This window comes from Prunus persica, chromosome G7 (genome assembly GCF_000346465.2).
Source record: "Prunus persica cultivar Lovell chromosome G7, Prunus_persica_NCBIv2, whole genome shotgun sequence".
Lineage (NCBI taxonomy): Eukaryota > Viridiplantae > Streptophyta > Magnoliopsida > Rosales > Rosaceae > Prunus > Prunus persica.
The window spans coordinates 21,813,644-21,839,874 of NC_034015.1; the positions used below are offsets into that span (position 1 = coordinate 21,813,644).

The following is a 26,231-nucleotide window of genomic DNA, read 5'->3' on the forward strand; positions in this document are numbered from 1 at the left end:
CTTACTAAGTTGCCATTGAAATGAAACTTAGAAGTCTGTGTTTTCCGAAACCTTATTAAAAGGAAAACTCCAACGTTTATCAAACTTTGCTCAATTTCAAATCTGCCATAATTTTTTTTTCCGGATATAATTATAAACCCATAAAAAAATTGGAAAAATAATTAATTAACCATGACTTGCTACTGGTTTGCTAGTTACTGAGCTGTACACGTGGTAGCAGGCGTCGTGTTTTATGACCTGGTTACCAGCGGTCAAAACCCACTTTAAAACATTTGACAAAATCCTCTCGGTTCAGACATAATTGAATCTCTCTCTCTCTCTCTGCTTCTTTTGCATTTTAATATTTGAGCTGCGTCATATCTTTCTCTGTTCGCAGAATCTGCTCCCTGAGCTCACAAGAATGGAATAGACCACCTAAACCTGCTAGCTTTCTTCTTTGTGGAAGTGGAAGTGGAACAATATTGTAGTGATCATGTAGGACACACAAGGGGCAGGCAGATATTTGCACCAGAAGGAACAAAATGAGTGTTTCTTTGACTGTGATGACCTTCAATCTTCATGAAGATCAGACGGAAGATAGTCCTTACTCATGGGAAAAGAGAAGGGATTTGTGTATAAGCGTCATTACTAGTTATTCTCCAATGATTCTATGTACCCAACAAGGTATCTTTGCCTCTGCTTTCATAGCTGCTGTTTGCGTATGGATCGTACTTTGTCGTTGTGATTTGCTTGGATTGGTCATCTGGGTCTCTTTTCATTTGTGCTTTGGAGGCGGGTTTTTGTTCTTTTAGGAGTTAGCTTAGTTTCACAGTTGAGACATGAGTTATCTTATGTGGGTTGAAGGCTTCTTATTTTACTTGGTCATGTTCATTCTTTCGCAGGATGATTGAATTGGGGAATATAATTGGTGTCTTGGATTACGTTTTTAATTGTTCAAAATGCCTGATTATTATACTGTAATTTAGATGTTAATATAATATTTGGTATGTTTCTTGCTTCTGAATGTTTTTTGTATCGGTTTCTGTTTCAGGAGTTAAATCACAATTGGATTATCTTCGCCAGTGTTTGCCAGGTAACTTGCTCTCCAATAAGTTAAATTTTCATTTCCTTAAGTTAGCATCGGTATTGTTTTTTTTTTCATATGGCTGAGGAACGGGGGGTTTAGCCCTGCGCTTTAATGCAGTGTTTAAAAAATGACCAGATGACCGAACATTTTACTGCTGGCTTTCTTGAATGCATGCTTCAATTGATTGTTTCTTCTGGAGAGTGGTTCATAAGGCCTAAAGGTCATGTTTCTTTTTGCTTAATTAGGAAAAGGATTGCAATTTTTTTTTTTGGGTGAAGCTTCGCCTTATTTCACATTTATATAATGACCTCTTTCTTGACAGTTTGACAAGAGAGCGTTATTATTTATGTATTCTATGCACACACATAACGGTGTCAGCCAGTTTGTTTACTTATAACTTAACCATGCATAAAATGAAAAATGCTCGTCATTGTTTGTTCTATATTGTGTTGTTCATGTTCTCACAAACAAGATTATTTCAGTGTTTCATACTCATCCATTTTCAAGAACGGTTTGCTGGCATCCATTTGTCATTATCCGATCTCTCCTCATCGTTATCCTAAGCCTGAATTTTCCACTTCTGATTGGACTTTTGAATCTTATTCGATAGGTTATGATCAATTTGGAATATCAAGAAAAGGACCTGAAGACACTTCTGATGAACATTGCACCATCTTCTATGACAAGGAGAAGGTATAATTCCTTTTCTTGCGAGCTAGAATAACTTTCTACTGTTTTCATTTGTCAGAATAATTTGCAAAGTGGGACCTCTTTATGCCATTCCTTTATAAATTGAAGGTGGAGCTGCTTGAAGGTGGAACATTTTGGTTGTCTGAATCACCTTCTGTGCCTGGAAGCATGTCATGGGGCTCCGTAGTTCCATGTATTGCAACATGGGTGATATCCTTACCATATTACTTTCTCAAACTTTAATAATCTTCACTAAGTGCTTTAACCTTTCTATGGAAGAGTGCTATATCATTTGTTTTCTTGACATGATGTCCACACATTTCAACTGAAAGGAGTTGAGCCACCTGGGTTTTCATTCCAGATAGTAAATACAAACATGGATGAGTTCAGTCCTCGTGCCCGTAGGCGAAGTGCTTTGCTCACATGGCAGCACATCGCATCCTTACCACCTAGCCTGCCAGTTGTATATTGTGGAGGATTCAACACACAAAAGGAATCAACAGCCGGGCGATTTCTTTTGGGGAGATCAAGGTTCCGTTAACATGAGGATATTCAACTGTTTCTATATGCACCAGCTGTTAATTCCATATTTATTACAAGTTGCCATTTAAAATAATAATTAAGAGCCCATATGCATAGGAAACTGAAGAGTGTAAAGTAAACCATAAAAAAATAAAGGTTAGGGATTATGGAAAACAGATATGACACTTTGATGCTTTTGTGAGCTGCCATATTTTTGAAAGGAGCATACTTCATTTGCTACTCTAGTTAAAGTAGTACTTCATCATGGCAGAAATCTTAAGACACCTCATTCTATTGTCCTCTTTCTGATCCCCTCTCACTGTTGCAAACCCACTAGACCCGTTTTGTTTTTTAACCCCTGGCTTTATGTTTGGTGGATATGATTTTCATTAAGAATTGGTAGTACCGAATTCATCCTACTTAGATATATTGTGAGAAAAATTTATATGCTAGTCTCTTTCTGGTAGGAAACTCACCAGATAACTGGTGGCTTTTGTCTAAAATCTTTGTTCTTCTTTAGTAATTCTTTCTCTTGGCTTGCCTGCAGAGAGCACGGTGCAGTTGGGGATATGAGGGATACATGGCCTAATGCCCGTGTGAGGAAAAATGTCTCTCTTATTCGCACTTTTCATGGATTTAAAGGTACCTACTACGCGACTAGTACTCTCAATGCTGCTCATTGAGCATGACCTAACTCTGTAGCACGTGATGCTATCAGGTGACAAACAAGGAGCTCTTGAATTCCTCAAGTTGATTTTCAGAGCCCTCTGCCTTTGTTGGGATCGCCAAACACAGGATCTGCACATAGATTGGATTCTTTTTAGAGGTAGATCTCTTATTCCTGTTCTGTGTGAAGTGGTGAATGATAACATTGATGGATATTATCCATCCTCCCACTATCCCATATTTGCTGAGTTTCTGCTTCCTCGTACTGTGAGAGTGCTTGACCCACCTGCTCGTGAAGAAATTTGATATGCATCTGTTTTGAACCACCACCTCCCTATTTTTCTGCTCTGAGCATTGAAGATCTTGTTCATAATTGATGGGATTTAAATAGTGTTATTCTGTGTACAATTTTTTCAACTTTTAATTGTTATACAGTCTACAGAGATCTTCAATTTCCTCTAAGGTGCATCAAAAGAGGTTGTGGATGTAATTTCATTTTCATTTTCAAGTGTATGACCTTACGTACTATCGCTTTTACCCTCGAGTTTAATAGAGTGGAATTTGATTTACTCCTAGTGGAGTCTTCTTTCTAAGCCTTTGTAAATGCTCATTGAACAATTCTTTTGGAAATGCCCTTGTGCCGCACTATGAATTGTTTGGACAGTGAGAAAATTCCCCCTCTTCGTTTTCGTTTAATGAAAAAAGCAAAGAAGTTTATTGCGGTGGTTAAAATTAAGCAGGGTTAGTACCTGATATTTTACATTTCAAGCAAAAGATCAGGTCAAGGTTGGTTCTTGCTTTTGGCTTCATCAAATTACATTATCAAAAGTTAAAACCATTAACAAAGCAACGTAGAATTTTAGGTTTTCATACAGAAACTTATACGCTTTGTTTACAAAAGAAGCAAAAATGAAAACTACAGAAGCTCCAAGGAGGTCAGAGTCTACTATTTAGGATTTATATTCGAAACATAGCGAATTATCAGTGAAATATGATAATAAAAATTAAACTTAAACAAAGTCTTTTTTTGAAATGCCAATGATGTTAAAGAGTAGGGAATCAAACACAAAAAGTCAGCGCAGAACGACTTGAGTTACAAGAACTCAAACCAATGATTTTTTTGCCAACACTCAAAGTGCATCGTTTTAATTCACAAGCAATATGCAAAGAATAGAACTTTGACTAGGAGAGAGAGATAAGCACGTTGTTTATGAGAAAACTTGTAATCACCGTCAGTCCGTCAGTCCGTCTGTGAAGTCCAAGCCAATCTCCACCGCACATCAGAGCCACGCAACAGATCCAACGGCGATAACGAGATTTCAAATGGTCAGCCTCGTCTTGTAAATCCCCCAATTCCCAACCCAACCATTTGGAGCGCTGTCTCGTTCTTCTCGTGTTTTATAAGTAACAAAAAACCAACCACTGGGTGATACATTGATACAATCACACCAGCATACAGAGTCCCAGAGTCGGAGAGAGAGAAAGAAAGTGCAAGTGGATCTAGATCTTGTGCGAAGAAGCCATGGCGAGAGGACCTCTCGCTTTTCAGCTATGGATCTCTGTGTGTCTTTTGCTCTTCTTTCGTGCTCGCTGCTTCTATCTCCCTGGTGTTGCCCCTCAAGATTTTCAAAATGTAAGAATCTTTAACTCTCTATTTGTAATGAACCTCTGTGTTTAATTAAATATATACCATGATGGTTTTTGGCGCTTGTTTCTTAGTTACACTCGGATCCGTTTGAAGTTAAACATTTGGGTGTTTACATTTTCGGGTCATTTCGTGAAACCTTTTATAAATCTGCGATTTTATGACGCTGTTCATTGAGATCTAAGTTCAATTTGCTGCTTTTCTGTATGTTTTTGGCTTGGAACGTTGTTAATCTCTGTTGGTTTCTTATATTGCGTGAACTTTAGATTGACATATATGTTTTCGATTACAGCAATGCCAATATATAGATGCACATTTATAAGTACAGTCCTAATTTGTCAAAATTTTATTTTTCTGATTCGTTTAGTAAGTCTCAGAGCTTGTCTTGTTATCCAAATGATAAAGGATATGCAATATTTGAGGAAAATAGAACGCTATGATGTGTTGAATAGCTTTGATAAACTGAAATATTTTCTCAATTTTGCAATTGGAAAAGAAACGATAGAGTATGGATATTAGTAACGAATAAAAGCGTTTGAAAGGAATCATTCAATGGACTTCCTTTTGTGTGATAGTAAGGAATTATGCTCACCTAGGATGACCACTGACTCTGGTGACCTGAAATTGTATGGATTATGTTAATCTACAATTGTATTCATGCTGTTCGGACCTTCATATGTGCAGGGAGATCCATTGAATCCGAAAGTGAACAAAGTGACATCTACAAAAACTCAACTTCCTTATTCATACTATTCCCTCCCATACTGTCGTCCAGAGCATATAGTTGACAGTGCAGAGAATCTTGGGGAAGTTCTTCGTGGTGATCGTATTGAAAACTCTCCTTACGAGGTAAAGTAGCTTTTAAAGAGTATTACTGTTATGCTTGTGTTGTCCTTCACTTTGGTTATTGACCTGCTAAGAATTTTATTTTATTTCTTGTTGCAGTTCAAAATGAGAGAACCCCAGATGTGCAATGTTGTATGTCATGTAACTCTTAATGCAAAAACTGCAAAGGAATTTAAGGAAAAGATAGATGATGAGTATCGGGTGAACATGTGAGGCACTAATTATGAAGATTATACATATGATGGTCCTCTGTGATAAAAAGTTGACTTCATTCTGATATTTTTTGTCAAATGACAGGATTCTGGATAATCTCCCTCTGGTTGTTCCTGTACCAAGGCCTGATCAGGAAAATTCCTTAGTGTATCAACATGGCTTTCATGTTGGTCTCAGAGGGCAATATGCTGGGGTAGCTGTTGGACCAATTAGCGTTCTATATATGATCTTAATTCTTTTGGTGATGTTCTTATAGAAGAGTTCTGATTTTTTCCTTTTTTTTTTCCTTAAAACATGTACAGAACAAGGATGAAAAGCATTTTATCAACAATCACTTAACATTTACAGTCAAGTATCATAAAGATCCAATGACAGAATCTGCCAGGATTGTGGGATTTGAGGTGAAACCATTCAGGTATGTATTTATGATTCTTTTCTATCATAGTCTAATTAGTTTGTTCTATTTTTTCTCTGCAATGCAAGTTCATACCTGTGTGATGATAGTGAATATTGATGAATGCAGTGTTAAGCATGAATATGAAGGTGAGTGGAGTAAGAAGACACGATTAACAACTTGTGATCCCCATGCAAAGCGCACAGTTACCAGCTCTGAATCTCCTCAGGAGGTTGAAGATAAAAAGGAAATTATATTCACCTACGATGTTGAGTTCCAGGTTGGTGACCTTGCCCATCCCTAAGAAAAGACTTCTTTGTTTGCCTTTTTGAGTTGGGTTTCAGAGATTGCCCCTCTTTGATATTTTTGCCTTTTATTTAACCTTGTAGGAGAGCGATGTGAAGTGGGCATCTCGGTGGGACACATATCTTCTGATGGCTGATGATCAAATCCACTGGTTTTCAATTGTTAATTCTTTGATGATTGTTCTTTTCCTATCGGGCATGGTGGCTATGATCATGTTGCGGACACTTTACCGGGATATTTCCAAGTACAACCAACTAGAGACCCAAGAAGAAGCCCAAGAGGAGACGGGATGGAAACTGGTTCATGGTGATGTATTCAGACCTCCATCAAACTCAGATCTACTGTGTGTGTATGTTGGGACAGGTGTGCAGTTCTTTGGGATGATTCTTGTCACCATGCTCTTTGCAGTCCTTGGATTTCTATCCCCTTCAAACCGAGGTGGGTTGATGACTGTCATGCTCCTCCTCTGGGTCTTTATGGGTCTCTTTGCTGGGTACTCTTCAGCCCGTCTCTATAAGATGTTTAAGGGAACAGAATGGAAGAAAATCACTCTCAAAACAGCTTTCATGTTTCCTGCAACTGTCTTTGCCATTTTCTTTGTCTTAAATGCTCTTATCTGGGGAGAGAAATCCTCTGGGGCAGTGCCATTTGGAACCATGTTTGCTCTGGTATTCTTGTGGTTTGGCATTTCAGTTCCACTTATATTCGTTGGTGCATATGTGGGATTTAGGAAGCCAGCAATTGAGGATCCTGTGAAAACCAACAAGATCCCTAGGCAGGTCCCGGAACAGGCATGGTACATGAATTCAGCCTTCTCTATCCTAATTGGAGGCATACTCCCATTTGGGGCCGTCTTTATTGAGCTCTTCTTCATCCTTACATCGATCTGGTTGCATCAATTCTATTACATATTTGGGTTCCTTTTCATCGTCTTCATTATCCTCATCATCACTTGTGCTGAGATCACAATTGTGCTATGCTACTTCCAGCTGTGCAGTGAAGACTACCTATGGTGGTGGAGGTCATATTTGACCTCAGGCTCCTCCGCACTCTACCTTTTTCTCTATGCTGCCTTCTACTTCTTCACTAAGCTTGACATTAAGAAGCCAGTATCTGGAGCCTTATATTTTGGGTATATGCTGATTGCTTCTTATTCTTTCTTTGTGCTGACTGGTACTATCGGTTTCTATGCATGCTTCTGGTTTACTAGGCTCATCTATTCATCAGTGAAGATCGACTGATTAGTAGTCCTACTATGAATGAAACGGTTCATTTGTTCTGCACGAGTAAGCACGGAATTCACCTTGATGGTACTTGTAGAATGTCCTCGTGGAGCTACCAACTGGGTTCAATTTTGAATCTTGAGTCATAGAAATTCTTATTCTTAGCCTTTCTCTATACAGGTTCTTTGTCAGTTGTAGTTCTTTTTGTTTATTTGTTCTTTATCATGTCTTATTTCTGTTCCATACGGTAACACTTGAGAGAATTGTCAATCTTCCTGTCGTGAATGGCTCAATGCCTATTCTAGGAATGAAAATGGAATTCCTGTTGTACCTAACACTGCTACTGCTTCATTTGTTCTTTGTCGTGTCAAATATATCTTTGGAGATCTGAGGCCTACAGTGGCTAGTGGGTGCGTGAAGGCTTTTCAGCCATTGATATGGGCCCACGCTCATCAATGGTTGAGAATGCTCCACGGATGGCATTGGCAGCATTCTCCTTAAGAGATTTAGCTAATTTGTTTTGTGAAAAAAGAATAAAGTACAATTCCCTGACTAGTTTATTTCGGTTCTTTAAATATGAAATCGTAAACAACTTCCTGCACAAAGAAAAAATTTGCAAGCAATTTCAGGCATTCTGTAGGTTTTTCAACGTATCTGTGTCAAATGATAATAATAAGGTAACACTTTAAAAAAAAAAACAAAAACAAAAAAAAAACATTCGCTCAATGGAAAACAAGTATGAAACATCAGTTTTAACATTCTTCACGTTTCCAGCTGGAATTTGTGTATAATACATTGTTTCTGACCACCTAGAAAATAGAAACTAATCAGTTGAACGAGTCATAATATATTACAAATTAATCAGCACTTTCAGCACTAAAATCAGGTTCTGGAGGCTTTTGTAATTTGACCAATTCTCGAGCACTCTTTGCATTCCTATTTCGGTGAACACCACGAAGTGCATTGGCAGCGAACCTGGAAGCTAAAAACGTGGCACCAATGCTATATGAACCTCCAGCATTGCTTCGTACACCTCCAAACACTTCTGTTTCTCCTTCCTCTTCCTTCCGGCGAAGCTCCATGTTTTTCCTCTTGGAAGAACGACGCCATGCTGCTTGAATAAAGCAAGCAGCCCATGTCCGCCACTGCTGCGAGTAGAAACGGAAGGTGTGCTGAACCTGCCTACTGTGAAGGCGCCTAAACTGACTGGCAACAAATTTCAACTCTTCAGCCACAAGGGCAAAAGCCTCAACCTCTGTCAAAGCCCTTACCGTCCTAGTAGATGACGGTAGGTTAGAACCAGATTTTGGATCCAGCGCCCAAGTTAGAAGTTCCTCCCCACAGAAATCACCTTCTTTCAGTAAACTGCGGTTAAAAAACCCACTCCTACCCCCATCTGTTGTTACACTCTCCAGGCGACCACGAATGATGAAAAGCATCTCGTCAACTGGATCTCCTTCTCGAACTATGTAAGTACTCTCTGTGAATAAACTTGGTTTCAGTCTCTCACAAATAGCATCAAGCAACCTCTCATCCATATTCTCAAACAGAGGAACCTGCAATAACCAGCAAAGTAAAAGGTCAATACAATAGAAAGGAAACCGAAATAAATTTACAAATAAGCAAAGCTAACTTCATATAAAGGAGCAACCAACAAATGTGCAAGCAATTACCACTAGAAATATACACAAAGCATGAAAGAATTACTAATCATACCCTCCTCACTAACGCCAAACAGAGGTGCCGTTTAATATCTCTCCTAAGATCCTTTGGTAGACTCTGAACCAAACTCTGCTCGTCCACCCCACGTGTTTCCAACCACTTATATTGATCATATCGCCTAACACGTTCCCTTAGGTCTTGTGGGAGCAAGCGGTGATGCATCCACTGCTCTGAATCGCGTCTTTTGACCCTCATCTCCTCAAGTCGAATAGTAAGAGATTGAAGGTAGGTCTGTCACAATACCATAACAACCAGAATATTAGCACTATCAGATCATATTCTGCTTTTCATGCTGCATTATTTTTACAATGGTAAGATTTGAGCAACAAGCATATATTTAGTAAAAATTGAAACCCAATTAAACCTAAAGATAATCGCAAAAAAAATACACAACGGAAAGGTACAATTTCCTTTCTGTATCTTTGCCTCACTCTGACTCTTAAAGACTATGAAACGGAAGCAGCCAATATGACTTTAATATGAAACCAAAACAACCTCTTCAGATTTATTTCATCATTTAATCAAAAGAGCATCCAAAGCAAGAATAAGCCCGACCAAAATCAGGATGCCACAATCTTATATCGTGCACCAAAATGAGTCACCACCAAAAGCTTCAAGAGTCTCCATCAGACAAAGTATTATACACAAAGGTGCTAAATGGATGTTATAAGCATCAACTGTTATTTGCAAGTTTACCTGCATGTTTCCTATTAGAAGTGCAAAGAGGATCAGTCCGAATATAGCTAGTGATATGGAAAATATAACCTCTCCAGGATAGGTACTGGTTGCAAGCCCCTGGCCAAGTGTACTATACACAAAAGTCATAGAAACGCTGTTAAAAGCTAAAACTTTCAAGCCCACAAGAGACAACAGATAGGAATAACTATAAGTGAAAATCATTGGAGATGCAAGAAGTTAGTTTGTGAAAGGAGTGTTAGAGTATGTTGGCATGCTAAACAAATAACCAAGAAGTAAAAGATATCTTTACACTGAGAAACTAAAGTTAACCAACAACAATTAATGTATTTTTTTATATTTTGTACTTCAAGTAAAACCACCACATAAAAGAAAATATCATTACCTTAAATTCTGTAGTCCCCACCATAAGCAGTAACAGTATTTGGGGAGGAACTTCTTGGATGAAACAACACCAGATGATAAAGCTGATTTGTAGATTCCAAAATCAAAGTAGGCATTCTGGTCATCTGTTGAGCATTTTGACTGGATGTTTCCAGTAACATTGGACCAAGTCCCAGCATCTAATATGTTTTGGTTCCCGCAGTACAAGAAATTTTTATCACATGGTTTTCCAATATCAGTACAAGCCCTCTGCCAGCATGTATCATTACGTTCTAAAGCTAATAAATACCAAAATGCCCCAACTATCTGCAAATATTCATCCAACAGATATTAATTGCCCAAAAGAAACATATAACTCCCATGGTAACATATGAAGCTTAAAAGAAAAATTAAGTACTTGATAGAATTAGACATGACCATGAGTGAGAAGGAGGAGACATTTTTTACCAAGAAAACGTCCAGCATGTTTGCAACTTATATGAGGATAATTATATATGTATTACAGACTGCATGGCATCTACATAATGAAGAAACAGACAACTAGTTATAAAGGCAAAGATACAACTACACTTCAAAATTATATTGCATGTGAAAAATATAAGGACAAAAGGTCTTAGGAAAAGTTTATGACTAATAACCTAACAGGGAGATTAGGGAAATTGAATAACATACAGCAAGTGAACAAGGCATAAAACAATAAAGAGAAGATACCAAATAAGGTACTCACATGACTAGCGAGCATGTATAATAGCAAGTAACATGCAGCACCTGCCCAAGCAGTTTCAGCAAAGACGCCAGCTGTTCTTTTCAGTTCTGAAGTCAAAGGTAAGACTCGAACAAGTCTGGGAATATACTGAAGCAAAACTATGAAAAGCAAAGCCTGTTTTGTAGCAAGCACATCTGAACCTTTGGACCTCTGAAGAAACCTCCAAACTATAATCTGCACCAATTTACAGCCTTTTAGTTTTAAGCGCATAGGACTAACACTTAGTTGATATTGGTTACATCCAGCTCAAAGTATCTTTTAGATATTCTACTACAAAATAAAATATGCTAATTTAGAAACAAAAGGAAAGAACAAATTAGAAGCCAAAACTATAGGAAAGAGGTAGAGCAATGCGGAATAATTTAAGGTAACACACTCTTACCTGTGGTAGTGGTAGCACAGCAAGAAAATCAATAATGAAATATCTCCGTAAGTATCGCTTGGCTATTCGTGCCGGATCAATCACCAGTTCACCTCGTCCAAAAACCCGAGATGATGGAGCAATGTAAGCTGTCCTAAACTGGAGAGCCATGTGAATAAGATAGAAAGCATCAACAATCATCCGCAATGTGGTCGCTATGATAGCCAACCTTCGATCTATACCAAGACAACTTGATGAATTATTGATGACTGGAAGATAGAAAAACAGAGGGTCCACAGACACTGCCAGAATACAGGATATGACGAAAAGTCTATTCCACAACAGGAGAAATTTGTCCTGAGGATCAAATATCTTCTTGTCTGACCCTTTAAGATCTTCAGGGAACACTGCACGAGAAATCCCAAATCCAAGTGATCGACCGATCGACTTGAGTCCTTCAGACCCCTTTCTCATTCCTCTCTTAAAAGATGTATCCCTGGCAGGACCAGTTCGGCTTAGTCCCTCAATATTAAATCCACATCTTCTTGCCCCACTATCAGAAGGTGATGATAACCTAGAGTCCAAGTCATCGAGCCTGGAAAATAAATAAAAAGCGCCAATAAGCACGACATTCGATGCCATTTTAGCAAATGACCCAAATCTAAATAAACGGGTCCAATAACCAGGAACTATAATATCTCAATTAATCAATACACGATGCAACATGAATCAAATATTAATATTTTGAAATAATTATAAAGAAAACAATCTAGAAGGTAAAACAGTTGCATAAACAATTTTCCAACCATAAATCACAACACATTTGCTAGTTAGGTAATTTGCTATCTTTTTATTGGATATGGAAACACCAGAATCCTAAACTTTTAAGCAGGCATGATATCTCAACTAGTCATTCCAACATGTACAAATGTTGGTACGACTAGTTGACTAGTTGATCCAGATCTTCATATTGGGTAATGATGCCCCTAAAAAATTTGCAACCAAACAAAAGTTACATCTCATACCTGACAAACTTCTCTCTCTGCCCTCCCAAGTACTGTGACTTGTAACTGCAATCAAACATTTTACTCAATCAAACACATCAATGCCACCTGCATATAAAAAAAGCATATCCAATTAAGTGCAAAATAGTGGGCATCAAAGTCATCATATTCAGGTCTACGTGGCTGAGCTATCTCACATCTGAAAAGATTGGCCTCATAAACCCCAACCAACCACCAAGGAAGTATGAATCTAGAAAACCCTAAGTTCCAATGATAGTGCTTTACTCATAACTTAGAAATATAATGACCTGATTTATAGTACACTAAATGTTTTTAACACTTTGACGTAACCAACGAAGGCTAAATTTATAGTAAACAAACTGGCATCTATTGCTATAACCTGAAATTATATAGCTCAGATCCCCAGGATAGTCAATAGTGCATACACAAAGCAGTCGAAACCATTGTGTTAGTGACCTACTTATGAGTTTTCAATTTTATTAACTTATTCACTAAGAACAACATCTAGCTAACCATTTCCGCAGTTCAGATACAAACTCTTCAATTTTCTCCGCTCTTTTTTCTTTTTTTCTTTCCCATATTCTCTAATTGTACGGTATGATTTAGGCCTTTTTTTGTCAACCATCGGATCTCCAAATAATGCTCATGTAAAGCCAATTCCTTTCATTTCTAGCATAATCCAAGACAACCATAAATTACCAGAACCGCTGTTTCCTGGCGTTGATCATCAATTTAAGAACCTCCTCCAAAAAAAAAAAAAAAAAAAAAGCAAGGAACATGACTGAGTTCAAGGAAAAGCTGTGTGGTGGTAGATGAAGGGTAGAGTAGTTCAAACCACAAAACCGCACAAATACATGCAATAAAATTACAGTAATTTCAATCTATGACAGAGATTTCCTGCAATTTACGGAAGAACCCATATTGTATAAATGAGTATCTATGCAGAAATGATCAAGCACGCGGGATTGGAAAATATAGATAAAAGCAACTCACAGTAAAATCCGTAGGTCTTTAGATTCTTACTCCGTTCCTTGTGCCTTAACAGACAGAGAGATTGTAGTTATACAACAGCGTGTCGAGAACAATCAAAGGAAAGGACGATGTCACGAGAGAGAATGAATGAATTCCGAAATAAATTGAAAAAGAAGAAAATAAGTCAATGGTTTCCGAAATGTTTTCACAACACTGATGAGATGACAACAGAGCTCAACTTGCAAAAAGTCCTTTTTCTTTTTCTTTGTTATTGCGTGTCTCTCACCACTGCGTTATCTAGGATTATTGATTGTTCAGATAAAGGTTATTTACTCAAATAGTCATCAAACTTATACCTAAGTTGCATTTTAGTTCTTTAATTAAATTAATTGTTCAAACGGTCCATCAATTTTATATTAATCAACAAATTAGTCCTACCGTTTAATATCGGAGTCAAATATAAAAGTAAAACACTTCAGTTAAATAAAATACTAAATAAATTAAAAACTAAAAACAAAATATAAAAACCTTTCTCCCTCTCCCACCTCACAACCCCTAGCCCGATAACCATCACCCCATCGCCCCATCTCCTCCTCCCCATTCCCCACCCTCTCTTCCCCTCCCTCCTTGTCCCTACCTCCTCTCTCAATCTCTCTCTCTCTCTCTCTCTCTCTCTCTCTCTCTCTCTCTCTCTTCATACAAACCCATATCCCTGTAGGCACATCCGTAGCCTCTCTATATTTAGGAAACTGAAAGCGGAGGGAAGAGAGAGGAAAAGAGGGACGAAGAAACAAAGAGGCTGGGAGAGAGAGGTTCAGTGGGGTGGTTTTTTTTTCGTTGTTGTTTTATTCTTTTATCTATATATATAAAGCAAAAGGCAGAGAATGGTGAAACATTCAAAATATCAAAAAATGCCATTGTTTAATGCAAACATTAAGAATTGAAATTATTAATTAAATGAGGATAATATGGTAAATTCACAATTTTTCGTATTAAAAAAATTAAAATTAAAAGAAAATTCAGATAATGGATCCTATTTTTATGAAACACAAATATCCATTATCTTTTTTAATTCTAAAATAAATTTAAATTTTTTTTAAAAAAAACCTCTCGCATGCGCGGAAGCGCGTGCAGCGAGGCTAGTAGTTATTAATTAAATTTTTTTTTATTGTATTAATTTTTAATCGCATATTAACTATCAAAAATCGTATTTATCTGTTACAAATATAGCATGTGCTGCTCAATTTAACATAAAATGTAACGGTATGACCAATTTGTCGATTAATAAAGAGTTGGTGGATCATTTGAATGAATAATTTAGTGAGGGACTAAAATGCAACTAGGCAATAAGGACCATTTGAGTAAATAACCCTTTAGATAAATAGATTTATTCCAGCTGTTGTAACTTGTTTGTAATTAACCATAATATCGGTTGATTATCAAATTAACTAGTCTAACTTTGGTTGGCCGGATTAGATTTACAGGTGCAAATGACCCCTTCAATGTTTCAAAAGTTATATGTGAAGAAAGACACTATTTTTATTTTTCCTTCCAAATTCCAATTCTAGTGTTAGCAGCATGCACGAAGCCTTTCCAAAATCAAAGAGATATAATATAATTTGATGGAAAATGAATCACCATTTTAATTTTTAGTTTTTAATTTCATGATCTTGCGATTAAAAAGTCAAACCAGGATTGCTCCGTAAAATTTCATGGCCAAAGCTCAAAGCGTATCGTCATTCACTGTCACCTTAAAATAAAATATTTAATTTGCTTAGCGAGTAATTATAAGTGGAGGCGCTCCACATTATTATCCATCCATCGCAATATGAGATTGGATTTGAGACGTGGGGGCATATTTCTATTAAAATATAATAAACAAAAGACTGATAAGAAAAACAAGGGTATAATCTTGGTGACAAAACAAAAAGGCCTCCCCTTTATTTATTATCTCTAAACATTGGAAGGCAACATTGGTCAAGACTCCTGGACCCGGGCCCTGCAAACCCTTGGCTTCTCTCTGTGGATATTGGGATGAAGACATTTACTTTATTAGGCCGCAGCGGCGCTTGCAAGTTTGTAAGTCTGGCACGGCCAAGGAGACGTTACAGATTCAGACAGACGTGACTCATTTGCTCTGTATCTGTATCAGCTATGATATGATCTATCCACAACCACAACCTAAAAATAAGTGGCAAAACATGTTTAGTTACCTTCACAGCGAACACGATTTACTTGCCAACTAATGCAGCAGCACATTTGTACAAGAGAAGAGACCAAACAAACATGTTCTCAGTATATAAGCCTATACGGCATTCAGTTTAAAACCATTAAAACATTACTTGCAATATGAACAAGAAGCAAATTAGAAGAAACTATCCGCCTAAGGAGGAGGAGGGAACCATCCACATGTTACAGTTTAACCTTGTGATACACAACTTTATCTCTACTGCACCACGGCTACAAGTCTAAACAGGTGCATGATCGAGATTAGCATGAGCATATAGTTTCAAATAGCTCTTATAAACTTTAGCATGAGCAAAATTGGCAGCAATTAGTAAGCAGAGAGGAAATTCAACAAATGATTCATACCTTTCTGAACCTGTTTCGTCAATCCACAGCAAAGGATTTAAGCATGAACCATAGAAACCAATCAGAACATGTGGCAGTAGATATCTCAGCCTTGACGATTGAGTGCATCTGCGATTATGTTTCTACTTTCACTACACAGTACTTCTGTATCATTTCCTTGTATAGGCTTATGAATCACAACTTTCACAGATCCAGTATTCAAGATAGCCTCCCTTCCTGGAGGCATGATTTTTCCAGTTCCTATAAGGGTAATGGGCACTACTGGTACCTTGGTTTTTGCTGCAATACTGAAGGCACCTTTCTGCATGTCAACAACACAGTTCAGAAATTTCCTAATTATCTTTATTTAAAGAGAACTACACATATCAGCAAACAAGGACAAAGAATAGAAAATATCTCACCTTGAAAGAGCCTAATTTTCCATCTTTACTGCGTGTTCCCTCAGGAAAGAAAAAGACAGAGGCCCCCTTCTTGATAAGATCTATGCAACGCTTAAGACACTCCTATATACAGAAGCCAACATATTTTAAAACCATAGTTTAGATAATGATTGCATTTATATACACGGAACAAAAGAAATGGAATACCAATTGACTTTTGCTGTCCATGCGCTTTAAAGGAATTACACCCATCAGAAACATGGCCCACCCAACAATGGGATAGAGAAATATGCTAGTCTTGCTGATAAACTTAAAGGGTCTCCCAATTGTAAGAAGAACATATATGTCTAAAAAGCTCTGGTGGTTGGAAACATATACAGCAGGAGCATCTGGAGGTGGCAAATTCTCCAGTCCCTCAAACTTGATCTTAACAAATGGTGTAACAGTAACAGTGGCCCAAACTTTGGCAATAAACATATGAGCTTTTCTTTTGTATTGATCCAACAACAGAACAAAAGGATGGGCTACCAGCATCAGCACAAAGAGATAAATGGCATTGAAAGCAGTAATGGCATAGAAGCCTATTCCCCTAAATTTTGAGACCGTATTTACTTCTGCACTTCAAAAAAAATAACAACAGGTCAGTCAATTAGATTTATAAGGCTGCTAACAGAAGGAAGTAACAACAGAATAACAGTAGTTAGAGAAACCTGGCAATGGATAGTCAGCACTAGTGGTCCCAGCTTCAGTAAGTCCAGATCGTCCAACTGCATACCTGGACAACCTATGGTGGGTGTGCAATCTAATATCATAATTTGGTCTTCCAAAGTCCTCTTTTGCATCAATGTTGCACCGTGATATGCCACCATGCTTCCTTTGAATGCATAAAACACTACGACAAGCAGCTGAGGGGAAAAAAGAGGCATCATAACCAGATCTAAAAGACAGGACAAAAGAGTAAATGAATCTGCAAGGGAGGAGGAAGAAGCTCATACAGTCCATTCAAACATCCATCTCAAAACATGTGCCTTCAAATCCAGACATCAGCTATATATACGTGGTTTGATGTTGATACAATAGAATGAATAACAAAAATAAATAGATTTGTCACAAATATTAGCCATACAAGACGATTCCACAATCCACACACTATCTCATATTGTCTTGGATTTCTTTGAAATAGATGTGTAGATCATACATAATCCTCATGGCTAATAGGCAAAAACCAAGAATTTTGCATAAGATTGTAAAGGTAAATATATTACAAGACAGCACTCAATCATGCATGTACTTGGACTCGGAGCAAAAATCACGTGAGATACTAAGCTAAGAATGCCTATACTTACATTTACTTAAATTTGCCCAAATGGGCCATCTGCATGGAGAGCACCGAATCGAGAGTCCCTTGTAAGTGAATGGCTGCATTATGAAGAAAATGTCAAAGCAATTACACCAGCAATGGAGGGAAGAGGGCAGTGGGTTTGGTGCTTCTTCTACCAACGATGGTAGGCGAAGGGATCAAATTAAAAAACATAAAGGGCTACTGCCACATAAATACACCAAAGCCTTTACCAAAGTTGTGATGATGCTAAGTGTGTGTAGCCTGCTGAATTGGTGTTCATTGCCCATAATTCAAAATGCATTATATTATATAGACATCAAACTACAAATTCCTCAACTTGATTAAAAATGAAAACTTTTCTTTTCCCGTAAGTCAAACAGATTTGAATCAAAGGAAGACAGCTAGAGAAAATGGGATAAATTATAAATAAATAAAAAAGGTATAGAAGAACTACCGGCAACAAAGACGATGTTGAAGCAAACCTCGATTGCCTGTGATCTGATACGTTGAAGTAACCACAGAGAGTGTCAGCCCAAATTTTAATTCTTGTCCATAATTTAAAAAAAAAAAAAAGAAACAAAACGAGAAAAGGATGATATATACAGAGTACAGCATGGGAAGGTTGAAAAGTGACTTCCATGGAGGTTCAAAGAAAAGATTTTTGAGAATTGAGTCAGGGTGAATTGTACGGGGATTAGGGTTTATAGTCCTGGGATGGGAGCACATCAGTCACGTGCAGTGAGAAATTGAAGGCATATCCCTTATCCTTGATTAGTTTATTATTCTAATATTGGGTTTTTCTGGGTGTTCTTGTGCTTATGAATTTGCAAAACGAAAGCGATTGTCTTTGTTGGTGTTGGATGTATCGGGGTGGGTCTGCTTGTGATAGGGTGAGACCGCCAAAGCCACAAGCTTTTCTTTCCTTCTTTGCTCCTTTCCGCTCTAAATCTAATCTACTGCTAAAATCCAGTTAGACAGGTAAAAAACAGAAGAAGGAATATTTACATTATGCCCCATCTGTTAACACGTTCCGGGAAAAATCAGTGGATACTTGAAAACTTGGGGTTTTTTCCTTTTTCTTTCACATTTCTGTTTTGCTTTTCGTTTTTATTAGGCAATTTTGTATTTCTGGTTTGTTTTTATTTTCATTATGCAATTTTGTTTTCCAAATGCCTTATTTCACAAACTTGTTCTCAGAATGAAATTATTATTTGCAGGTTGATGATGACTACAAATGGACTTGATGCCAGTAGTTGCTCATGCACATGAATACATTTGACAATCCTTCGTAAATATATTGGAGACCAACAAGTTACAGGAGCATGACCAACATCTTATTTGCTCTTCAGCCAGTCATATAAAAGCATTACAAGTAAAAAGAGAACCCCAACAATTTTTCATTTTAAAAAAAAAAAAATTACCTCCACAAATATAATGTAATAATGATATAAGGCATGACAATTTGTTCTTTTTGTTGTTAAAACAGAGTAAGCTGAAGTTGATATTTATGAAGTTAATTGTTAATCTATTTGCGGGGGTGAGTGTTTTCTGGATGGGAAAATCCGGTGGCAACTTTGGCAACGTCTAAAGCAGATGCCTCCGGCTTCTTCTTGGTGTATAAGGTGAAATAACCAATGGTGACAATTACGGCAAAGCCACCAAGAGCCATTCTCATTGGGCAGAAAGACACCTTTGACGTCTGATGGAGTACCTCCGTTGAATGCTGCGCAGGTGACGGACCCTTCATCCCCTGTGCGCCTGCAGCAGCCTTCACTTGTTGTGGTCCTGCCATTGCTTTGAATTCTCTCTAGCTTGAGTGTGCCTCTTGCGAAGTAAAACTATGTCCCTTCCTTTCTCTGTCTCTTTGTTTATCCGGACGTATGTCTTTTTCTTTTGCGGGTGTGTGTCTGTGTGCTGAGGTGGTTATGAACGCTTGTGGGCAGAATAAAGTGGGATCTGAGGTTGCTGAAAGAAATAGAATGCATACAAGTGTAAGAAGTTATGGCGTTAACCCATTAGGACTTGTTCCATGCAGCAGCAATAGGATTGCTCTATGCATGTGGCCTTAATTACCCAATAACCACTTTTTAAGGGTCAACAAATTGACCCTTCCAGCGAAACGAAAATGTTAAATATATCAAAATTTTCAATCCATATTCGGAGCTCAAAGGGGCAAGCAATGCTGCTTATCTGCATTCTCAGTTAGGTGCATTTTCCTAGCTTTTGAAGCACCTCACCTATCAATTCATGTGGAAGAATCAAGGCCAACAGATTAATTGAACAGATAGTCCAATCCAAATGGCCTCCATGCCAACCTCTTGCGGTCTCATTTGAGTGTGAGCCAGAGGTTTAGAGAATTGAGCAGTGTGGAGTATGGCCTTCCCTGAAAGTAGGATAGCACACGAGTGTAGCACTTGCTGCATGATCCTGCAGGCTGTGAGTCATCTATACTCAAGGCGACCAAAGCACAGCGAAACACTAAACTAAGATCCAAAAGACAGAACAACACATAACAAAACCAAATTATAAAGAAGCTGCATAGCAGCACAGAAGTATAAAGTAACACATCAGCCATACATACGAGGAAACCAGCAAATGCCCCCGGATGGAGAACCGCTGAGAGGAGCAGCATAAAATTATAAATTAAAACACAAGTATCGAAAACACACTGCAAAGGCACGGTATGCAGCAACTGAAGAGAACTGAGCACCCCAAAAAAATTGTAAAGCCAAACAGACAATCAAGCAGAGCAAAACTCCACTCCATGAAGAACTGCAAAATTGCACAGACAAACAGACAATCATACGAGGAAACCAGAAAATGCCCCCGGATGGAGAACCGCTGAGAGGAGCAGCATAAAATTATAAATTAAAAAAACCCCACAAGTATAGAAAACACACTGCAAGGGCGCGGTACGCAGCAACTGAAGAGAACCGAGCACCCCAAAAAAATTGTAAAGCCAGACAGACAATCAAGCAGAGCAAAACTCCACTCCATGAAAAATGCAAGATTGAACTTTAACTGCAAAGACCTGATTCTAGCTTTTTGTTCAAGCGACATGGTAAGATGGTGATTGTTACATTTGATGAGATTTTTCCTCAGGTCAAAGAGGAAGGGTGACTGAATTACTCAAAGGTGACTGAATTACTCTTCTTTGGAGGTCTCAAAAAATGGTTAGGTGATAAAAGGATGTTTTAGATCAATTTTCATTGTTTTGGGATAGAAAAAAGCAAGGTAATATGTACAAACAAATTATCTGCAATAATTTTTCCCAGCACTCAATTCCAATATTCTACGTACAATTTACATTGTACTGAAAAGAAGAGGGGGCAAAGATCAACTCATCTCATCAAACTACCATTTCAGCTTCTTTAATGGTTGAGGGAATTCCAACATCCAACCTCATGGTTGGTCTGTATTCTTCTGGCACAGCAGCACCCGCCTGAATGCACATTTCAACAACAGCAGGGGCTTGCCCATAGAAGTTCCTGAGCTCCCTTTCCATTGGTGGTCCATTTACATCTGGAACATGCCACACATATCTTGGTGGTATCAAGTCATTGAGCACTGCCGCCTGCCAACCATGTTGCCCATTTCGTTGTTGGTGTTTGAAGGCTCCACAGTTCTGAGCCTTGTGCCCACTGGGACCCACATGAACCTCAGGGCAATACCCACAAACCCTCACCAGATACATCTTCATTAGCCTCTTGGCTCCTCTCCTCATCTGGTCCCATGCTCGTAGTGTTTCCTCAGCAAGCAAGGTTGTTTCTTCTTCATCTGATGGGGCTACTATCTCTGAATCGGGTATTTCAGTCAAGACGGGTCTCTTGGGTCCTTCAGTGTCAGTGTCTGGTAGCTCACTTTCATCTGCATCAACAAATTCACTTTTTGAAATGCGGATGATTGGCTTTCTTCTCCTTTTAGTGGGATATTCTGCGACATCAACCCCAGCTTGGATGCAAAGCTCAACTATTGCTGGAATTCTAGGAATTGAGAATCTCTCCTCATGAGGAATGCGTCTTCCAAGGCGATCATAGAGATGGAAAGCTTCAACTGGTAAGAATACGTCATCAACGGTCGCATTTGTTATCCACTCATGAACACCCTTACGAATGTTAGCATTTGCACCTTTACATGATTTGAACGGATGCCCAACAGGCCCCACATGAATTTCATTACAGAACCTGCACACGAGTTCAGTGATTAATGGAAGGAGCAAAATTTAATTTCCATTTAATTATGCAAGTTCCTTTCCAACAAAGTTCCTAAAGGTAACACCAACCTGCAAGCTTGCACAGGCACCACCTTTAACAGCTTCTTCAAATTATTGATCAATGTAATTCTTGCATTGAAGACGTCATAGGCAACTGGGATAAGGGTCTTGACAAGCAAGCCATTCTTGGGAGGAGGAACTGGTGTTTTAGGCTTGCCCTTCCTGCTCTTAAGCCTTTCCCTGGCAGCCCGCCTCAAGTCCACAATGGGGACTGGAAAGGGCTTCTTCTCCTTTTTCGAATAGTATTTCGGAAAGTCAGAATTTTGAGGATGATCGCTCCTCACCACCAATGCTTGCGATTGGGAAGTTCTTGACTTCAATGAAAGCTTCAGTACATTGCAACCATGCTCCTACAAATAAATTTAATCAATTAAAATCACAATACTAAATTTACGCAATCTTCAATTGAATAGTAGTGAGAATGACTGCCAGCATACCTGAAATCGAAAAGAATCAATGGAAGTAAGAGCAGGGTAAACGTGGAGATTCAGAAATTCTGATTTTCCATTGAAGGAAGCCTGCAAGGTCCCAACTTTGGGACGAAAGTCCATTCCTTTACCACAGAACAAAGCTACAGTGCCATGTGAGAAATAATGAGAGCTGCTATTCATCTCTGAGACCAAGTGCTTTCGCAGCAAACATGACAGCCGAAGAGTGTTTCGACCATCGCTTTGTTTGTGATATGGTTCCTTCCTCTTCTGCAAGTCACAAACCAAAATAATGCGACACCGTTTCGTCAAAAAAGAAAAACCATTTTGTACAGTATAGCCGAACGGCTATCCAATTAAATATTCGAATACATTTAAATAGTATAGCCGTGCGGCTGTACTATTAAAATATTCGAATATATTAAAACCGTATAGCCGCGCGGCTATACGTTTAAATTTTCGTATACATTTACAGCGTATAGCCGCGCGGCGATGCTCTTTAAATATTAATATATTTTTAAGGTATAGCCGCTCGGCTATATGACTAAAATATTCGTATACATTTACAGAGTATAGCCGCGCGGCCATACTCTTTAAATATTAATATATTTTAAAGTAGAGCCGCACGACTATACGCTTTAAATATTCTAACCTGCACTAACCGGAGAATGGTAGATAATGGAGAAGATGAACCAAATTCATAGGTGGACCGTGGATCACTAAGCAAAACAAAGTATTGGACCTTAACAATAATGATAATGGATTTGCTGCGTCCTTTCAAGACCAGGAAGGAAGTGGAAAGGGAAGGGAACAAAATAGTATCGTGAAGGTGAAGGCTACTACTAAAATAAAGAAAAATTAACTTTTTTATAGGACAAAAAGGAGTGATTTTTGCTAAACCCATCTCTCTCTCTCTGCAAGTTCATTGCCTCCAAATCTAAACCTTTATCAGAGACACAGGACAGAACACAAAGGAGAGGCAGATAGAGAGGGAGAGAGAAGCCATGGAAAGGCTTCTGTTCTCTTCCTCCCCAACCCCTTTGAAACTCCATGTAAAACCCTCACCTTTTCTCCCTCCACTCGCTCGTATTGCCTCGGCCAAACTCAACTTTCCCGCTTCCCAACTGCCCAATCTCAGACGGGTCAGCTTGGTTTCCTGCAAACATCAAAACCCATCTCCAATTTTTTCTTCTTCTCCTTCTTCATCAGCGCCGTCCAACATTTTACCGGCTCTCTCGCCGAACAGGCCGGAGTTGCCAAATCCGCAGATTATCAAGAAGATTGCAAATGGGGCTTCTACCCAACGCAAGGTAATGGACATCTCTTGTTTTAAATGACAGAAATTGATAAAAGATATGACTTTGATTAATTTTATGTTGTGGGGTTTCTTCGTTGTTATTGCTACAATCATGTGTTGAAATGTAAACAATTGGTTTGATGAGTGATGAAATGTTTGGTTATTTTCCACGGAGTACTTTCTGATCCGAAATGTTGTCGTTGTCTGATCCAAAATGTAGTTTATTTTGCCCTCTAAAACTTGCATAGTTTTGTAGTTTAGAATATGCAGTTTATTCATACCAGATTGTAACGTCTCAACGTGGACTCTGTGTTAGCAACTGCTTGTCTACTTGGTAGCACCCTCAAAGGAGGTTTAGATCTAATCTTTAAAAGAGAACTGCGGAATGTTAACAGAGAGTCACTGTGGTAATCATGGATTGAAGTAGGAACATAGGTTATACTGTGTACACAAGTTTCCGTTATTTCCATCTAAGTTTCGTATTTGGTTCTTGACTACTATATCCACAACGACCACTATCAAAATGAGATAGATGGGGCGTCTGCAAATTCCCAGCTACAGTTTCACCTTTTATATGCGACCATTAATCCATTTGTTTTGACCAGATAACTTACTTGTTATATTCTTTTGGTGATCAGGGCCTGATCACCAGGGCATTTGTTGTGCTTTCTGCCCTTGTTTTGATCTTAATACAACCAGCTTGTGCACCAGCGGCTTATGCATCCTTTCAAACTGCAACAAAGACAGGTAGCCCAGCTGCTGCTATCGGGGGAAGACTGATCCAGACTGAATTACTGAGTAGTGCATGGACTGGGTTCTTAGCCGGTTGCTTACACACATTATCAGGTCCTGACCACTTAGCTGCTTTGGCTCCACTCTCAATTGGGCGCACCCGCATTGAAAGTGCTTTAGTTGGAGCCCTTTGGGGATGTGGCCATGACGCTGGCCAGGTTATCTTTGGCTTAATATTTCTACTACTAAAGGATCGGCTTCACATTGAAATTATCCGAACATGGGGCACAAGAGTTGTGGGCATTACTCTACTAGTTATTGGTGCCATGGGCATTAAGGAAGCTTCAGAAGTCTCAAGTCCTTGTGTTGCCTTAGAGAATGGAGAGTGTGATGCTAGTGTATATGAATCTCTAGAAAACCCTGCCGTTGGGAAGAAGAAGATTGGTTTTGCTACTTTTGCCACTGGAATTGTCCATGGGCTGCAGCCAGATGCATTGATGATGGTCTTGCCCACTCTTGCTTTGCCATCTCGCGTTGCTGGTGCCGCATTTCTGGTTATGTTTTTAGTTGGGACCGTAGTTGCAATGGGAAGCTATACAGTCTTTCTTGGCTCATGTAGTCAGGCACTAAAGGATAGAGTTCCCAGAATAACAGAGAAACTGACATGGGCTTCTTCCCTGGTTGCAATTGCCCTTGGATCTGCCATAATCATCAGCCAGTTATTCGGGTATAGCCTGTATTAGTATTTTTGAGCGAGTAAAGATTGACATTTCCAGGCTTCTCCACGAGTGTTAGATAAAAGATCTTAGAAGGATTATTCGATTTGTTTAGAGCAAAAGTTCATCTGCTCAGCACCTTTTCTCAGTGAGAGTACCATCTTCTTTTTTCTTCTCTTTTTTAATTGAAGCTTTTTACAGTTTTTACAGTTTTAGTATTGTTGAGAGTGTTTGTCCCACATTGAAATGTTAAGGGACCTAGCCTGGGCTTATAAGGAGTTGGGCTACTCCCCCCATTGCCAATTGGTTTTGGGGTGGAACCTCAACTTTCTTCATGGTATCAGAGCAAGGCTTCACGTGTTGGGCCCAACGGCCACACGTGCTCCCACGTCACCCAATATGTGTTGTCCACGTGTTAGGCTTGAAAGTTCGCCACACGTGCGGGAGCATGTTGAGAGTGTTTGTCTCACATTGAAATGTTAAGGGACCTAGCCTGGGCTTATAAGGAGTTGGGCTACTCCCCCCATTGTCAATTGGTTTTGGAGTGGAACCTCAACTTTCTTCAGGCAACCCTTCCACAAATGTAATATTTTTACGGTAGAAATCAAGATTGGTTTAACGATTTGCTTTATATTTCATGTTTAATCTTTATCCAGCCAAGTCGTTCTATGTTGTTGCTCCAGCTGTTCATAGCAGTTATCAACCAGGGGAATGTAAATTCTGCATCCAAACCATGCTGATCCATAGTTGGAAGTGCTCAACCTTTTACCGATTTCCAAGTGTCTACCGTGAAATTTGTACTGTTTTTTTCTCTTTAATATACAAACAAACGGATTTTGGAATGATACTTTAACATGTGTGAACCTTAAGAATCCACCATTTCAATTAGAAATAAAAAGAAAATAGCCAAGAGAACGACAGAATCCAAATTCGAAAAGATAACAATTTCCGGGGATGCATGGTTTAATATTGAT

The 26,231-nt window shown here is 38.7% G+C and overlaps 6 protein-coding genes across 9 annotated transcripts; 3 read left to right on the plus strand and 3 right to left on the minus strand.

Moving 5' to 3' along the window:
• LOC18771231 lies at positions 260-3,457 on the plus strand. The gene is made up of 7 exons (XM_007203595.2): positions 260-663; positions 1,031-1,072; positions 1,677-1,759; positions 1,865-1,966; positions 2,073-2,287; positions 2,826-2,920; positions 2,997-3,457. The coding sequence occupies exons 1-7, from the start codon at positions 522-524 to the stop codon at positions 3,248-3,250; spliced, it is 933 nt and encodes a 310-aa protein (XP_007203657.1). The 5' UTR covers positions 260-521; the 3' UTR covers positions 3,251-3,457.
• On the plus strand, positions 3,476-7,943 carry LOC18770689 (transmembrane 9 superfamily member 10). The gene is made up of 7 exons (XM_007204165.2): positions 3,476-4,577; positions 5,274-5,438; positions 5,535-5,644; positions 5,733-5,841; positions 5,951-6,063; positions 6,172-6,322; positions 6,432-7,943. Exons 1-7 carry the CDS (start codon positions 4,467-4,469, stop codon positions 7,587-7,589), a joined length of 1,917 nt encoding a protein of 638 aa, XP_007204227.1. The 5' UTR covers positions 3,476-4,466; the 3' UTR covers positions 7,590-7,943.
• On the minus strand, positions 8,277-14,129 carry LOC18771247 (probable cyclic nucleotide-gated ion channel 5). 3 transcript variants are annotated; one of them, XM_020569293.1, is made up of 8 exons: positions 13,549-14,129; positions 12,526-12,612; positions 11,522-12,095; positions 11,101-11,313; positions 10,375-10,679; positions 9,990-10,101; positions 9,288-9,524; positions 8,277-9,127 (listed from the first exon to the last, which is right to left on the minus strand). In XM_020569293.1, the coding sequence occupies exons 2-8, from the start codon at positions 12,582-12,584 to the stop codon at positions 8,429-8,431; spliced, it is 2,199 nt and encodes a 732-aa protein (XP_020424882.1). In that variant the 5' UTR covers positions 12,585-12,612; positions 13,549-14,129; the 3' UTR covers positions 8,277-8,428. The 3 variants fall into 3 exon arrangements, with proteins under 3 accessions (XP_020424882.1, XP_007204256.1, XP_020424883.1); XM_007204194.2 differs by having other exon boundaries at positions 8,298-9,127; positions 13,519-14,129; XM_020569294.1 differs by having other exon boundaries at positions 8,298-9,127; positions 12,526-12,570; positions 13,519-13,779.
• On the minus strand, positions 15,242-18,810 carry LOC18771275 (1-acyl-sn-glycerol-3-phosphate acyltransferase 1, chloroplastic). 2 transcript variants are annotated; one of them, XM_020568522.1, is made up of 8 exons: positions 18,415-18,809; positions 18,266-18,309; positions 17,816-17,888; positions 17,180-17,374; positions 16,677-17,083; positions 16,491-16,592; positions 16,090-16,390; positions 15,242-15,678 (listed from the first exon to the last, which is right to left on the minus strand). In XM_020568522.1, exons 1-7 carry the CDS (start codon positions 18,449-18,451, stop codon positions 16,175-16,177), a joined length of 1,074 nt encoding a protein of 357 aa, XP_020424111.1. In that variant the 5' UTR covers positions 18,452-18,809; the 3' UTR covers positions 15,242-15,678; positions 16,090-16,174. The 2 variants fall into 2 exon arrangements, with proteins under 2 accessions (XP_020424111.1, XP_020424112.1); XM_020568523.1 differs by lacking the exon at positions 15,242-15,678 and adding an exon at positions 15,772-15,965 and having other exon boundaries at positions 18,415-18,810.
• Positions 20,810-22,771, minus strand: LOC18771532 (APO protein 2, chloroplastic). The gene is made up of 3 exons (XM_007204285.2): positions 22,522-22,771; positions 22,094-22,434; positions 20,810-21,995 (listed from the first exon to the last, which is right to left on the minus strand). The coding sequence occupies exons 1-3, from the start codon at positions 22,693-22,695 to the stop codon at positions 21,161-21,163; spliced, it is 1,350 nt and encodes a 449-aa protein (XP_007204347.1). The 5' UTR covers positions 22,696-22,771; the 3' UTR covers positions 20,810-21,160.
• On the plus strand, positions 23,224-25,462 carry LOC18771363. The gene is made up of 2 exons (XM_007204293.2): positions 23,224-23,822; positions 24,448-25,462. Exons 1-2 carry the CDS (start codon positions 23,517-23,519, stop codon positions 25,282-25,284), a joined length of 1,143 nt encoding a protein of 380 aa, XP_007204355.1. The 5' UTR covers positions 23,224-23,516; the 3' UTR covers positions 25,285-25,462.

Coding starts and splice junctions, on each gene's coding strand:
- LOC18771231 (XM_007203595.2), top strand. CDS start 522: ATGAGTGTTTCTTTGACTGTGATGACCTTCAATCTTCATGAAGATCAG. Junction 664..1,030: donor GATTCTATGTACCCAACAAG/GTATCTTTGCCT, acceptor TTTCTGTTTCAG/GAGTTAAATCACAATTGGAT. Junction 1,760..1,864: donor TCTTCTATGACAAGGAGAAG/GTATAATTCCTT, acceptor TATAAATTGAAG/GTGGAGCTGCTTGAAGGTGG.
- LOC18770689 (XM_007204165.2), top strand. CDS start 4,467: ATGGCGAGAGGACCTCTCGCTTTTCAGCTATGGATCTCTGTGTGTCTT. Junction 6,064..6,171: donor TTTGAGGTGAAACCATTCAG/GTATGTATTTAT, acceptor TGATGAATGCAG/TGTTAAGCATGAATATGAAG. Junction 6,323..6,431: donor CCTACGATGTTGAGTTCCAG/GTTGGTGACCTT, acceptor TTAACCTTGTAG/GAGAGCGATGTGAAGTGGGC.
- LOC18771247 (XM_020569293.1), bottom strand. CDS start 12,584: ATGTTTGATTGCAGTTACAAGTCACAGTACTTGGGAGGGCAGAGAGAG. Junction 11,314..11,521: donor CTGTGCTACCACTACCACAG/GTAAGAGTGTGT, acceptor AAATTGGTGCAG/ATTATAGTTTGGAGGTTTCT. Junction 10,680..11,100: donor TATACATGCTCGCTAGTCAT/GTGAGTACCTTA, acceptor GAATATTTGCAG/ATAGTTGGGGCATTTTGGTA.
- LOC18771275 (XM_020568522.1), bottom strand. CDS start 18,451: ATGGAAGTCACTTTTCAACCTTCCCATGCTGTACTCT. Junction 17,889..18,265: donor CAACATCGTCTTTGTTGCCG/GTAGTTCTTCTA, acceptor TTCATAATGCAG/CCATTCACTTACAAGGGACT. Junction 17,084..17,179: donor TGCTGACTATCCATTGCCAG/GTTTCTCTAACT, acceptor TTTGAAGTGCAG/AAGTAAATACGGTCTCAAAA.
- LOC18771532 (XM_007204285.2), bottom strand. CDS start 22,695: ATGAATAGCAGCTCTCATTATTTCTCACATGGCACTGTAGCTTTGTTC. Junction 22,435..22,521: donor TTGATTCTTTTCGATTTCAG/GTATGCTGGCAG, acceptor ATTTATTTGTAG/GAGCATGGTTGCAATGTACT. Junction 21,996..22,093: donor GTGCCTGTGCAAGCTTGCAG/GTTGGTGTTACC, acceptor ACTCGTGTGCAG/GTTCTGTAATGAAATTCATG.
- LOC18771363 (XM_007204293.2), top strand. CDS start 23,517: ATGGAAAGGCTTCTGTTCTCTTCCTCCCCAACCCCTTTGAAACTCCAT. Junction 23,823..24,447: donor GGGCTTCTACCCAACGCAAG/GTAATGGACATC, acceptor TTTGGTGATCAG/GGCCTGATCACCAGGGCATT.